Source organism: Lipophrys pholis (genome assembly GCF_963383615.2).
Source record: "Lipophrys pholis genome assembly, chromosome: 12".
NCBI classification, from domain to species: Eukaryota; Metazoa; Chordata; class Actinopteri; order Blenniiformes; family Blenniidae; genus Lipophrys; species Lipophrys pholis.
The window spans coordinates 13,962,254-13,977,531 of NC_137641.1; the positions used below are offsets into that span (position 1 = coordinate 13,962,254).

General features: G+C 41.4%; 1 protein-coding gene across 2 annotated transcripts in view; it reads right to left on the reverse strand.

The window, feature by feature from the left end:
* cntfr (ciliary neurotrophic factor receptor) overlaps positions 1-15,278 on the reverse strand; it is a 275,004-nt gene that overhangs the window by 154,815 nt on the left and 104,911 nt on the right. For both annotated transcript variants that reach the window (XM_080477293.1, XM_080477294.1), the window contains one exon: positions 11,541-11,622. In XM_080477293.1, coding sequence (XP_080333419.1) covers positions 11,541-11,622 — 82 coding nt within the window. The remainder of the gene's footprint in view (positions 1-11,540; positions 11,623-15,278) is intronic.

Sequence of the window (15,278 nt, forward strand, 5' to 3'; positions counted from 1 at the left end):
GCTCAAACCCAATCAAAGTGATGAAAAAAATCTGTCAAACAGCTTTAAATTAGAGAGGCGGATACAATCCTGATTTCAGGCTGTGTGAAATCCTGCTGCACCGCCACCCTGACCGGCACTTTCTCGAAGAAATGTGTACTCGTTTATGCATTTTTACAAGCAATGTTTGATTTCTGTTGGTCCTCCTCAGTTAGTGAGCGTTTGAGTGTGTGTGTGCCGACTCTGCAGAGAGCGAAACAATGTTATCACGAGTTTACGACGCACAAAAGAAACCCTGAGCAAGTCCGGAAGCTATGCGTCGGTTGGTGTGTTTGTGGAGGTGTGTTTGTAAATGTTGACCATCATATCTTAATGGAAATCTTGAAGCCGGCGCATGATGGCGAACATGTCCAAACAAACTCAAACTATGATCACACGCACGTATTTGTTCCCGTTCCAGCTGCTCCATCGTCCTCATTCTCACGACCCACCCTCTCTTCTTCGGGCATTAGTACTCAGACTATCACAGAGATGAACCCAGACGACCTATCAGTGTCAATCAAAGCGTATTGTAGCAGCCCTCTCTGCTCATTGTTGGCAGGTTATTTTGTTTTAGATTCTTTTTTTGTTGCTTTATTTGGACGCTCGGAGGCGGTACAGGTACAGGGACGACACAGGTAGTATATGTCGAGGACATAGGTAACAGCAAGAGGGAGGCACAGGTAGGGGGAGGGCACAGCAAACAGACCTGCAGAATGACGACCAGGAAAATCACATCGAAACAGATTCTGCTCATCCTTTGCCTTCAACTAAACTGCAAGTAGACTGAACATTCTTTTGACGGGTCTGCGTCAGTTCACTCCTGCAAAATCTGTGTAATAATGGCAATAACCGGCCAATAGAACATTGAAAAATTGTCAATACACCTATTATCTGCGTCTGTATTTTATCTGTATTAGATAACCCCAACCTTAACCTGCCAGTTTTCTAATCTGATTGTGTGGCTGCACTGTGAACACAACATTGGTAGGGGGTGCTACACAACCTCAACTCTTGAGTCAACCAATTAGTTATTCTGTCAGGCATCAGGGTGGACGACCATCTGAAGAAGTTTTCAGTTCTACTGGATCTACAGTTCAAATCTATCCAACCAATACATAGTGTGCAGCCCAACAGCACGCACAGAGCTGATAGTACTTATACCATTCAATGATTATATATGATCATTAATTTAACACCGATGGACATGTTTTCCATTCTCTGCATTTCCAGGCCACGGCTAAATGAGATTAGCATTACTTTTTACAAACTGCCAGTCACCCAGTCAGCCGGGCGGTAATCCATCTGCCAATCCAGTCTCTCAATCAATCGGCTGAGCTCCGTCGTGAATTTAATACAAAGCAGCATGCCAAACAGAGAACACTGATTACATTGAGTGCTACTCAGGTTAATGAGAACCACCAAGGTTTTCCTGTCGCCGCAAACACGGCTTTGAATGTATGAGAAAGGCAGGCACAAGGCTACATGCTAACAAAGTTTTTTTGTTTGTTTGTTTTTTGCATATTCACAGCAGCTGTCTGTTTTCTCCGATGACACGTCAAAGAGCAATTAAATGCCATACATAACTATCTTTTATTTCCTGGATTTGTCTTCCAGAGTTATAAAAGTGGAAACATGCAGAAAACACAAACAGATGTACTTGTATTGCAATAAATACAATTTCTATCCTAAGCTACATGTGTGGTTTCAGTTTTCGAAATAAATAAAAGTTAGATTACCATTGCTAAATCTTTAAATGTGACTATTTTTCTGACGTAAAATGCATGTTTATTAAAGGAAAAAGGACATCATGTAATTACAAAAGTTATGAGCAGGGTTCCATTACATTCAGTGCAAGTTAGAATAAACCAATCAGATTGCAATCGGCCAGTGTCTTTAACGGCCATTCGAGTTGGTATTATGGAAGTATATATGCAAAGAGTGAGATAAAGTGGCTTTCTTGTAGATGCCTAAGTACACAGCATCCCAATCCTCCATTAGTATGGGATCCTTCCCAGTGTAATACTCAAATGAATACTGCTGTATCAGGTCTAAATATGCCTAAACGTGTCCCACTGTTGTTGTATATAATAGTCCTGTCCCGGCTATTTGTAAATACACAGGAAAGACTCATTGGAACCACTAAAGCCACCGTGTGTGTAACAAGTAGAAAATGCATCTTGTAAGACACTCCTCTTTGTGAAAAATGGATCTTTGATGTCATAACCGTGCTTAACATTCTCCTATTCACAAACACACTCATGCACACACAAACACACATACCAATGGGAGCGACTGCTATGTAAAGCACCCATTCATTCCCATATGGACGGGTAGAGATGGGCATCAAATCACCGGCCATGAGATTTACAGTTCTTGGCTCAAGTTATTCAAAAGCAGATGTGTCTATTTAAACATTGTGAGAACAAGTTGGGAAAACTGGGTAAGCTCCAAAAAAAAAAAAAAAAAAAGACTGTAACAAGCAAGTGCCCACGCTTCAGAGGGGCTTCACTTTAATACTCAGTGCTTCAGAGATTTAGAAATAACAGGAAATGAACCAATCAGATTGCCACCTGCGATTGCGCTTTGAAGCTATTCACCATGGATTGCGATTATAATTGCAAATATATGGCAGATTCAATAGTGTTTTTGAGTACAGCGTCTGTATGACTACCTGAAGACAGCAGTGAAATGGCCACTCCTCATTTTCGGACCAATGGGCTTGAGGATGCTCAGATTGGCGATTAACACTGTCTGGACAGTAAAAATATAACTTTTTTATGGGTTTTTTCAGTGAAATCCCTTAAGTCGTGCAATATAAGCATTGGGCTTTCTATTCTCTCCACATATTAAAAACCAAAAACCAAAAAACATTTGAGTGTCCAACTTAAATGAGTAAATAAAGAGTAACTACCTTCCAATTTTAATTAAAACCTCAGTTCTATGTCTTACCAAAAGTACATTTCTGAGAAATGCATTATTTTTTTTTTTTTAATGCAATGATGACAAACATGTGTGGATAATATATATAACAGTGGACAAAACAGTGTTGAGTACATGCGTCTAGATATTACAAAAACAAATCAAGATGAACATAAAACAAAATCATAGTATGGGAAAAAATCTGCAGGTAAACCGAATGGGTAGTGCATGTGTGGGATTTCAAAATGATTAATGAAAATGGTTAAGTCCAGCTAAGGAATCAAAGTCCTACACAGAGCATCAGCAATGTGCCAGGTGAGGAGAGTGACGTGTCTTTTTCTAGAAGGATCTCTTATTTAGAATGTGCCCTGATGGAAGCTGTTTAGTCAGACGAAGCATGGATATGAGCATTCAGCCAGGACTTCAAAGAAGTTATTTTTCATCAAGAAGTGAATGAAGAAGTACCTGCAATTAGGGTAGTGTTTCATCCATATAGAGATATACCGGATTGAGACCAGTAAAGATCCTCTTATATGATGGGCCTCTGAAAGGCTCTCATAATTGACTTGCATACACAGACCTTAATAGGATGGAAGATAAGTGATAAAACTTGAAAAGATACTTTTCCCAGGATTAGCTCTAATGCTGTGTTTTCTCTGCCTGCCGTCATGCTTTTGGAGCGCGGCAACTATTGATGCTAATTGCGTCTGTCTATATGAGCATTTGCACATGAATCAGATCGTGCTCGTCTCTCGCATGAGGAGGAAGGGGGTTAAAGAAAAAAAAACTGTGGACGATTAATTTAATTTGAACATTTACTGCAATCCATTCCCAGGCGTGTGGGTAAATAGGGCTGCGGCGTGGCAACGTACATGCCCGGGCATGTTTGGAGAGTCACAGCAGCACGTGTCGAACGCTCGAGAAATAAATACAGCTTCTGACAGCTGTAATGCCGCGGAATTAGTGCAGGAGTTAACCTCTTACTCTCCTCCCGTCTTCTCCTCGGCCTCTATTTTTCCAAACTCTGACTCCCTTCTTCTCTTCAAAAGGGCTCGTCCAAACCGCAGACACAAAAACATTGTCTGAATGATGTCATGTGTGATAAATCTGCTGTTGATCACTTAGCGGATGGATTGAAGGGGCAGGAAGGGGAGGGAAACACGGGGGAGGAAGATCCAGTGAGAGGAAGCAATGTAAAGAAATTAGAGAGCCGGGGAAGGGAGAGAGGGAGATGAAGAGGGGAAAAAGAAAGAGGGCGACAAGAGTGGATGATGTGCACGGTGAAGTACAGGAGGAGGACGGAGTATTGAGTCAGCGGGAGGAGGGAGAGGTGGAACAGAGAGGCATAAAGATACTGAGAGTGGGGGAGAGAAAGATGGAGGGAATGATTATGAGTGGAAATGTTTGCCACTCAATCAGGATATGGACTCCCATAAATAACATGCCCTCATAGTCAACAGTATAATGTCACCACATTCACACACACACACACACACACACACACACACACACACACACACACACACACACACACACACACACACACACACACACACACACACACACACACACACACACACACACACACACACACACACACACACACAGATGGTGGAGTAGGGATGGCGGTGGCTGTGACGCTTGTCTTGTGAAAAAAAATAAATAAATAAGCACATAAATAGAAAATTCTAAATATATGAAAGAAAACAACCTGAGTTGCGCCATATTTTCCTCATTTTTGTCCATCATTTCATTCAGCTCCTCGACTTTCTGCTAAGCCTTTTCGCACTTTGTTCATTGGTATTCTCTTTGCGTTGCCTCTCAGTATTTACTGTGCGAGGCAACCCCATTAATGGAATGGTATTGCTCTGCCGAAGGACTCTCTGATATATCTCGGGATTAAAGGGAAGATAGAAAGATAACGAGAGACGGATGAGGATGGAATCAGGGAAAAACAGAGTTCTTTTTTTTTTTTTTTTCTATAAAAGATGAAGTGAGAGATGGAAAAGGATTAAAGGCAAATTGTGAGAGAAAATGAAGCTTCTGTTTTTCCATGTTTGGGATCAATTGGAAAGTTTTTCATTCTTGAGAGAATTGACTTGATTATCCCCGGGATTATCTGGTGGAGACATACATGTATAAAGTGAAAGATGCGCTTGGTTTCTTTTGTTTTTAATCACCGTCATTTTGCCCACTGTCCCACTGAGCGAAAGGTCTTATTTGAGCAACAGGACAAAATATATGAGAGGTTATGACTTCAGATCTCTTTGCAAAGAGACTCCAGGACCAGGATGCAAAGTGTTAAAAAAAAAAAAAAGGAAAAAAGATTTTCAGAGTGAAAGTTGGGCCTCACGATCCTTCTGACTTTTTGGGTTTTAAGCAGCAGGTGTCAGAAAAGTTAGCACAGTGATAACTGGCTTGTGGCGGCCAAAGACTTCATATGGTCGTCGCTTTTTGATCCTTCAATGTCGCCTCTTCCCATCATTGTGAAGCAGAATTTGTTGGATTGTTCACCGACTAATAGGGAACGTGAGCTGGGATTAGACCGTTGTGAGGCAGGATAGTTTTACCCTACTGATGATGTGATATATATATATATATTCAAAATGAATTGAACAAAACATTGTCAGCTGTAGAAGCACAATGACTCTGTGTCACGTTCAGTGACAATATGGAGCGGACGCAGGCCATGCTTCACTCTCCCAACACTTTTCCAAACCATTCGGCTCAAAGTGTTTTTGTAATCCTTCTGGAAGACAAATAATCGTGAACACTTTAAGCATAACCTTAATTCCAAAGTCAATTGATGTGACTTTCTTAATTACTGAAAACTGAGGCAGACCATAATTGTTCACACTGTCACACTGAGGCCGCAGTCTTGTGCTTCTCTTAACTTTTGTTTAACTAATAGAAACAAAAGCTGCTTATTGTCTCACGCTCATGCATGAATACGATGCTATTGATTTCTGTTCCTTTCTGCTCCTCTTCAGCCACAGGGTCGTTGAGAGGTCAGGGGAAGTGGAGCATCACAGCCAATCTGAACCTATGATATTCAGGGTTTTTGCTGAAGAATAGCAGGAGTATATTTTATTTCTCACACCTAGAACTGTAAATATTCAACAATATTCTTGCAGCTTAAGATAATTCGTGTAATGTCAATGATGGCTTTAGGTTAGTACCAAGAGTTATTCCGAGGGTAACTCATCACTTTAGACTTTTTCCTGTGGATGAAAAGGATCATGTGTATATATACTGTATGTGTGTGAGTAACATATCACAGAAATGCTGGCTGGATATTAGTTCCAAGCAGTGCCTTTCTGGCTCCGTGTCTCCCACGCTCTCACTCTCTCATCTCTTCATTTGTCTTCTGTTTGGTATTCTCTCATGCCCCCCCCCCCCCCCCCCCCCCCCCCCCAGACATGTATCTGTCTTCTGTCTCTTCCACCCACCTTAAGTCTTTCTTGTCCTCCTCCTCAACCTACATCCATCTGTTTTTCACTAACAATTCAAGATCAAACTCAGATTGAAGAACGCTTAATTGGCCTGACCTCCAAGACTCAATCTCACTCTGTGGGTTTTTTTTTTTTTTTTTAAACTTTCAATTATTTTCCTTTTGTTTTACCCAGAGAGTCCTGTAGCCAAAGGCTCTATATCCAAACTTTTGTCAAACTTTTCTCTAGCAAAGCAATCAATATTGGAAGAACTTTTTATGACAAATAGGACTGATTTTATGGTTGAGGAGTGGTTTTGTTGATGATCACAGGCACAAAAGACCTTAAACGAAGTTCAAGATGAAATTGAAAAGCTTTGACAAGGATGGGCTTCAGAGGGTACACCTACTTCCGACATAGTTGTTTGCTTTTTGTTGCAGATTTAAGCCACATTTACACGACTTTTCAAGCGAAAACGCATCGTTTTTGTGTGTGTTTTTGTAAGTTCAGTTTAAATGGAAACGGATGAAAAGCTGAAACTATGATGTAGATGTAGTGAACATTACAGGTCCAGGAGTTGGTGCTGTTGGTCCATTTTGCATTGAAACGACACGCACATGAGTGCAGGGAATAATACACTATTAACATCAACAATGGCAAGTACACGGATAATCGAATGGACAGACGACAGATTTGGATTGCTCTAAACAGAAAATACACCAAGTCCCAGAAGATTAGACACTTAGACATTGTTGTTATTGTCCTACTCACGCATGTGCAGAACAACGATTTACTACAGCCTTTGTAGTGAAACCACAGCATTTCAGAAAACTTGTGTTTTCCCCCCCCGTTTCCATGGAGTCGGGAGTTGAAGTGTTTTCAACCCTTTTCAAGAAGCTCCGTGTTGCAGTGGGTCAGAGTACTTTTGTCGTGGAAACGACCCCCAAAACACAGCAAAAGTCTCCCGTCTTCACTTGAAAACATCGTGTAAACGGGGCCTTAGGCACAAGTCAATAAGCTGATTCTTAGCATAAAGATCACACCCAGTTTTCTTTGCGTCTTTGCAAGTCAACGCTAACAACTTTCTGCATGTTTTTGTGACCTACTGTATGTGAAGTGCTATCACCCACCTGTTGGATGTACAAACGCCGGCTGCAAGCTGCTAGTGATAGCACAGACAGCCGCGCAACTATTTGATCACTCCACCAACCAAATTTCTAGCACACCCGAGAATTTACGTTTGGGAATATCCTTTTATCCAGGATGAAAACAAACTTTGTTCTGTCACAAATTGCTGTTTCGTTTTTTTTTTTCTTACATGGTAGCTTTCCTGAGCCATTTGTTCTGTAATAAATACAGCAGCTGCACTGAAAGATTTCAAGATGTTCTTTGGTCTCATCACAGCCGGTTATAAGTCGATTGTGGTTCAATTCATAACCATAACGTTTTGCCATTTTTTGAAATGTTTATTAAAACATTCAATAAAAGCGCAAAATATGGTCATTACAAAAGGCATATTCACATCTTTCCTATGTTTAATATTACACTCTAAATCTAGCTTTGCTCTCGATCTGAGTGATGGGCTTCATTTAATGCTTTGTGCACACTTTGTCTGTTCCTCAAGAGGACTTCTTGTTTGTTTTCGGCTTCCTCATCTGCCCCTCACTCTGTTGCTCCACCCTCCATCATTCCTTGACTTTCTCTCCCCCGACTCTCTCCTCTCTCTCTCTCTTCGCCTCTCCCCATCTTTCAGACAACACTGACTTCTGGAAACGCGAGGCTTGTGGCTGTTTGTTAGACTCTAGACTGTAGATGTTTCCTCGCACTGTTTCGTATTGCTGTTGTTCGGCAGTGCACTGCTGTCATTAATTATGAAGTCTCAAATGGATTTCCCATACACTCCGTGTCACAAACACACAAGTTGACCCAAAAAAAAAAAAAAAAAAAAAAGGCAGCTCGTGCCTTCCTCAGTATGTGGAGTTCCTACAAATTGACTGAGACCTAACAAGAGAGTTCATTCCCCTTCAATCTCTTGGTACTGACTCTGTGTGTGTGTGTGTGTGTGTGTGTGTGTGTGTGTGTGTGTGTGTGTGTGTGTGTGTGTGTGTGTGTGTGTGTGTGTGTGTGTGTGTGTGTGTGTGTGTGTGTGTGTGTGTGTGTGTGTGTGAGAGAGAGCGAGAGAGAGTCAGTACACATGCATGCTGCACACTCTCTGCCAAGAAAGCACCCCCCGGGGAATCATGTCAATCAAACTAGCTGGCAATTTGTCAAAGAAACAAGCACTTTGCAAGACAGACAGATGTGGATATATGTGTGTGTGTGTGTGTGTGTGTGTGTGTGTGTGTGTGTGTGTGTGTGTGTGTGTGTGTGTGTGTGTGTGTGTGTGTGTGTGTGTGCGTGTGCGTGTGTGTGTGTGCGCGCACTAGAAATGCACAGACTAGCAATACTACTGTTTTTGTTACTTCATTATGCATGCATGCTAAGATTTCCTGGAGCAAATCTGCGTTTGTTGGATTCACACTATTTGTGTTTAGGTGTGTGCATGTTAAATTATTAAAATACAGTAGGTACACTGCAGTTCTACCATATACTTTCTGACACAAAGTTCTTCTAAAAGACAAAACTTTTAGTTATATAGCTCTATCTTTGTACTCATATTCATTATTTGTTCATGTGTTGCCTTTCACGCTTTACTTATTGATTTGCTCTTCTTGAATAACCCTCAAAAGTACAAACCGCTAAATATAAGTAAAAATATGGTTTGGAATACCTGTGTACAAGTGGAAAATTAAGTCCATTTCTCATACAAACAATGAGGTTTATAAAACACTACTTTTTGTTAACAAAGATATACAGTAAAACAGGAATTTGTCTATTTAAAGAATGACTGGCACGATGATTAATATAAATAATGGATGTGCTCATAAATAAGTTATATATTGCAAAATAATTCATAAATACCAAGCAACAAACAATGCAATCCAATTACAAATGATCAGAGTATTTGTGATGACAACTCAGAATTCCAAGTATTTGTAACTCTGACTACATCTTAGGCAGAAATGACAACAAAAATACTTGTGATTATAGGATAAATTAAAAAAGAACAATCCATCTAAAGATTGCATTTTAAATCATTACTCTATTGTTCTTTAATAGTCCCACACCACCGCCCGGTGACACATGGGTTAAATCTAAGGCTCTGCTTACACCACAAAGTTTCAAGTTACGCATTTTTTCTTATTTCTTTCTTTTGCATATGTTGTGAATTTGTTTCAGAAAAGTTTTGTGTTTACACAGTAACGTTTTGAAAAGGATTTGGGCAATGGGTCAAGCCAGGCCACGAGTTGGCGATGGTGGTTGTTTCCGTAGTGAATAGCTATTACGAGTGACCCTCATCTCTAAAAACTACCAAGTCCCAGGAGAATATGGACTGGGAGCCATGACACTCTGAATGCCGCCATTGTTGTTATTGTCAAGTCGACCCACACGTGTGCAGAAGAACTATTTACTACGATAGTGGCGCGCATGTGCAGGTGTAGCATTTCAGAGAAAGCATTTTCAAATTGTTGCTTTTCGTTGGCTTTGCAGTGTAAGAAGACATTCAAAACGCAACGCAAGTTGTCCGTTGTCACTTGGAAAACCATGCCGAGTAAACAGGACCTCAATTGAGTCGCAGATGTGTCAGGACAGGCAGTTAAAGTTAGCCGAGTCTATTATACAAGAAGCAATGACTTCCTTTTAATACCCCTGTAAAAAGAATCAGCTGAATAGACGCACACTTAACAGTCTTTTCTTGAATATAGCTCATAATTGAGTTATTGTTTTTTTTCTCCACTTTTTCCACCTCAAGACTGAAACACACACCCAACACGGAGACATTGAGAAAAACTCTTGTAATTATAAGTAAAATAAATAATGTGGGAAGAGTGAGGCAGTTAGGACAGGCTCCAGTTTCCTGTGATCCTCACATGGATGAAGAGGGTAGAGGACACAATAGATCAAAGTTCTGCTGAAGCTAATGACTGTCCTCGACTTACCGAACAATTTGACACTTCATCCTTCACATGAGTATCGCATCATTAAAGGCCTGTCTTCTGCTCTCTGTGCCTTTTTGTCCTGCTTTAATTCTATTTTCCAGTGAGTGTGGTTCTGTTTGTCTTCCATTTCTGTCTCCTGCTATTTTCTTGATTTCAACTCATTTTCATGGACTTCACTTCTTTGTTTCATTTCCACTCTGGCGCTCAACCCTTTCGTGTGTGTGTGTGTGTGTGTGTGTGTGTGTGTGTGTGTGTGTGTGTGTGTGTGTGTGTGTGTGTGTGTGTGTTTGTGTGTGTGTGTGTGTGTGTGTCTGTTTCCCTCGTGACATAGAGATGTGCGTCACTGGAGACTTATTGACTTCCTTTGACTCTTCCTTCAGGTCAGCTGACTTAAACAGCCCAACCTGATTGGCTAATAAGCCAAAGCCACTCTCCACTAAACGTCAAGTGACAAATTGATTCCTCTGTTAAACACACTCACATACATACACGCACGCACACACAAGCCGCTTCCACACATGCTGTAATTTACAGCTGTGCATCTCGTGTGGATTCTCAGAAGAGCGGTTCCTGGATTACAACTTTATCAACTCCAGTTCACTCTAAAAATGCCAGGGAACGCATTAGTTGTGACACTTCTAATCACCAGTTGGCCTCACTAAATGTCATTTTGTTTAAAGAGATAGTCTTGTCAGTGTCAAAATGTGAGGAAATTACACCTTCGCTTCCTCAAATGTGGCTTTTTGTCTTCTAATGCTACCTTTAAGTCCTCCAATGAGATGAAACCACAGCCACAGAATCAACTCCGACTTCGCAAGTGCCCAGCGAGGGTAATAAAACCAACTTCAAAACAAGCCCAGCATGCATTTATAGCATCATATAAGAAAATACAATCTACTTGATGGATAGAAATTATTACAGTTGGAGGAAGAACTCTGCAGAGCACCGGGAAGGCAGAATAACACAGTCAGGAGGAGCAGGGAAAAGCCCTGTAGAGTACACTAAAGTTGAAAAGAAGTGCAGTTTGACAATAGAGATGAGCCCGCCAGGGTTCACCGGCCAGGGTAAAACCAGGATAGGCAGAGCAGGCCTCGGTAAACAAGAAGAAGATGATAAAATGCATACTCACCGAGCTGACTGCGCCTCTGAGCGTAGGCTACCACCACTGCGGCCAGAACTACACAGCACAGCGATGTCACAAGGTTTGCCATCTGTAGACACACACACAGCAAAGTCATCAGCGCGAGCGAGAGACCGAGAGCCGGCGAGAGAGAGCGTCCGCCTGTCGTCCTGATTGACTGACAGACCCATAGACGCCTACAACACCATGTAGAGATGGAGAGATAGCCGCTTCCTGTCCTCTCTCTCTGTATCTCTCACAGCGTCTATCTCCTTTCACTATCCCAATCCCTCAAGTGGTCCTTCTTTTTTTTTTTTGTCTTTTCTTCGCAGTTTCTTCCCCACTCGTCCAAGTTCTGCTGTATTTGATTTCTTTCACTTCTCCCACTCTTGTCTTCTTTTTGTTTTTTTTACAGGAGGAATAACCGCTCTCTTTCTCTTCATGTGCATCTCTTTCTCTCCTTCGTCCTGTCTTTCGTTCTGTTCATCAGCCTAATGGGTCCATCCTCTCTGGGATGGGCTATGGCCAGCAGCTCTTAAAGGTATAGCATACCATAAACAAACACACAACAGCGCTGTATAGAAAGCTCTTCTCGTCGCCTCACGTCGAAAATTGGAAACCTGTTTAGCATTCAAGTTGTTTTTTGGTGAGATGTGTCATATAATGTTGAAATGTTTTGTTTCTCTGCTCCTGCGATGCTTTTTAACTTGTCTTTCATCTCATCTTTACTTTCTTATCTTATGAATAGCATATCTTAATCTCTGGCTTTTGAAATGAAGACATAAAATAAGGATCTTTGCTCTCTGATTTACTGTTTGCATTGCATGGACTCTAAACACGTCACGTTTCTTTTTCCTCTCCGACTATTTTCAAACTCAGAATAAACGTCATAATTAAAATTCCTAAATATCCTGTCGTGTAATTAATGCAGTGCTTAAAAGCACCTTTGAGCCTTGTGTGCTTGGTCACACAGTGCTTGTAATGTGGCACCAGCCTCATCGTCATAAAACCCTGAAATCCTCGAAAGCAGAGATGATCTCATGCAGACCTCGTTCTCACTGAGCTGTGACTTCAATGTGAAGGGCTTGTAATTTGACACCGGCATTGTCTCCTTGTAGGTTGCTACTGAGTGAATAAAACCCCCTGACAATAACTACCGAGGGGCAGATAAAATAAGAGTAATCGTCTCTTCTGCTCCTTTTCGGTCAAAATGTGTTGAACTGTAAGTTTTTGTTACTTATTTTATTTTTACTTCTGAATGAAATAAACAACAATGTGCATGTTGTCCAGGTATAATCTCTTTTGACAATGCTAACCATGTGAACATGTAATTGTTGCAAAAGTGTGTTTGTCATTTGACACCAGCCTCATCTCCTGGCAGGCTGCTGCTGTACCAAACAGGTAAAATCTCAAAGGCAGCTATAACCTTGGTGTCTGACACAGTGACCACATTTTAGATCAACAGAAAACGTTTGTGTACGTCGGCAACAGATGTGATTTCCTTCAAGCTCAAAGTCCTTCTGAAGTCCTCCAGAAGATATATCGTTCCATTCGATCGGGACAGAATGGCGTAAAATTGAGTAATTGCTGGTTTCAACGTGGGTTATGGTGACGGTTCTTTTTTTCAGCAGCTGGTTAACGTAGCCGGCTTCTTTAAAAGGAGACCATTCTTCTTCCTTTTATTATTTTCCTTGACAAACCGCAATGTTTTTCTGTCCATCCAGTACATCTGTGTGGCATCCCAGGCTCGGGGACATGCTGCACAAGTTTCTGTTTTCTGTCTCCCGAGTCAACAGGGACGGCCCCCAGCTGCTCGTTCGCTGCGAAACAGCGAGTCTACATTTCCATTATCATTGCTGCTTTCGAAGCAAAAGGTATACCTTATGTTGATTAGTCTGTTAGAGATGCTCCCTTCAAAAGAAACCACCAGTGTTTCCTCGGCTCCAACCTCCACTGGAAACTGTAAAGTCAGAGGTCAGGGTCACCGACTACATGATTGCACCGCTGGAGCTTGGAAGATTAGAAAACTCTATGCGAGGACAGCTGAGCTGACTGGAGTCCCGCCAACAAGAGGGGCTTGAACCCGGGTCCTTCCAATAAAAATGTGGGCTCTCTCTCTCTCCTCCTACATTTCCTTCCAGTCGCCCCCCCCCCCTCCCCCCGGTCCGGGCTGCTCCACTGTCCTGAGGTGAAATAGCTGGCTGTTACAGACAAAGGTTGTCTGAGGGTCTCCCTGCTGCTGAGACTCGCGGTGAGAAAAGGTGTGAGTGTGTCTGCATGCGGAGAACAGAGTGTGCACTCTAAATAGAGGCAAAGAAAAGAAAGTGAATGTCTTTGTTCTTTTGATGCCAGACTCCAGCTGTTACAAACCTCCGTCATATTCCATTAGCTCTCACTCAGTTTGGTCTCAGCGTCGCTCTTTCTCACTCTCTTTCTTTTGTCATTTCGCTCTTGGTCGTCTTCCCCCTCTTTTGTACGCACCTCTCCATTTCCCCCCTTCATATCATACCCGTGTTCTGTCTGTCGTAGTTAAGTTCCAACACGAACGCCTTTGCCACACGAAGTCCCTCGTCAAAGGAAAAGCCGGTGTAATGTTCAGGAACACAGAAAAGCTTTTAAAGTCAAAGAAAAACATACGAGGGAAGGTTTTTCCTGACTGACCAAACATGACTGTTTGAAAGGAAGAGCTTTCACATCCGAGCTTTTACAAACAAAAGGTATCCACATACTGCAAAATTTATCATATCAAAAAAAAAAAAAAAAAAAAAAACCTTTAAAAAATATTATTCATTCATTCATTCAACTTGTTTGGGCAATTTTAAATAGCATAAATAGAGAAATCAGTAGGTTTTTTTTTTTTTCTAAGCCGAAGTGCCATGCGGTAATTACAGCAAGGTTATTCTCATCAGAACTCATTAAGGTAATGGCACGGAGCAGGTTTCTAGCAAAGCATATCAGCCCCAAAATTTCGAAAATATCTGTAATGATACCGTTTTTGATCCAAAATGAGATGCTTCAACTAAACAAGCCTCCATCTGTTGGCTCCTGTGGCTCTTGCATACACATGGTAATCTTGCATCATGATATGTTCGAGGAAAAACAGAAGTACAATGTCCACCTGTTCAGAGGGGGAGGAGAATGCCAACTATACACGTCCATTAATCATCATCCCAGCAGTTTTAATAGAAATAGGTCTGACTGGTTATATGTGAGCAGCTCATCATCTTTATACAGCTGACCAGAGGGTTTTTTTTTTTTTTTGGGGGGGGGGGGGGTTTGGCTTGTGCAGCAAAAACTGAATTGGAAATTTGCTACATACTGCCATTTTGGCTTGTTGTTTCAACAGCTCCAGGCATGGAGAAAGGATGAAAACAGAGGATTACAACAATTTAAGAAGAATGTGTGGAAAGTTTTATAAATATGAAGTGAAAATGAAGAACTTGTTGATTTTCCTATGCATAGTGGTTATTCGGACGTTGCACTGCACTCCATTAAAACAGCTTAGTTGCAGAGAGTTGGCACGATTCAATAGACATTACAGACTTTACTTTTGATGTCCCTTTATTATCAATTTTGTCATATCCACTCTGTTTTTATTGCTCATGCTCCATTAAGTTGTAGATCTCAGCATGGTTTAGCATCTCTGTTGGTTTAGCATGGGTCATTCAAAACTAATCTGTCTAAATAGTTCTATTCCTATGTCCCAATTACTGTTATAGCATTATTTTTTCTTTCTTTTTCTCCTTC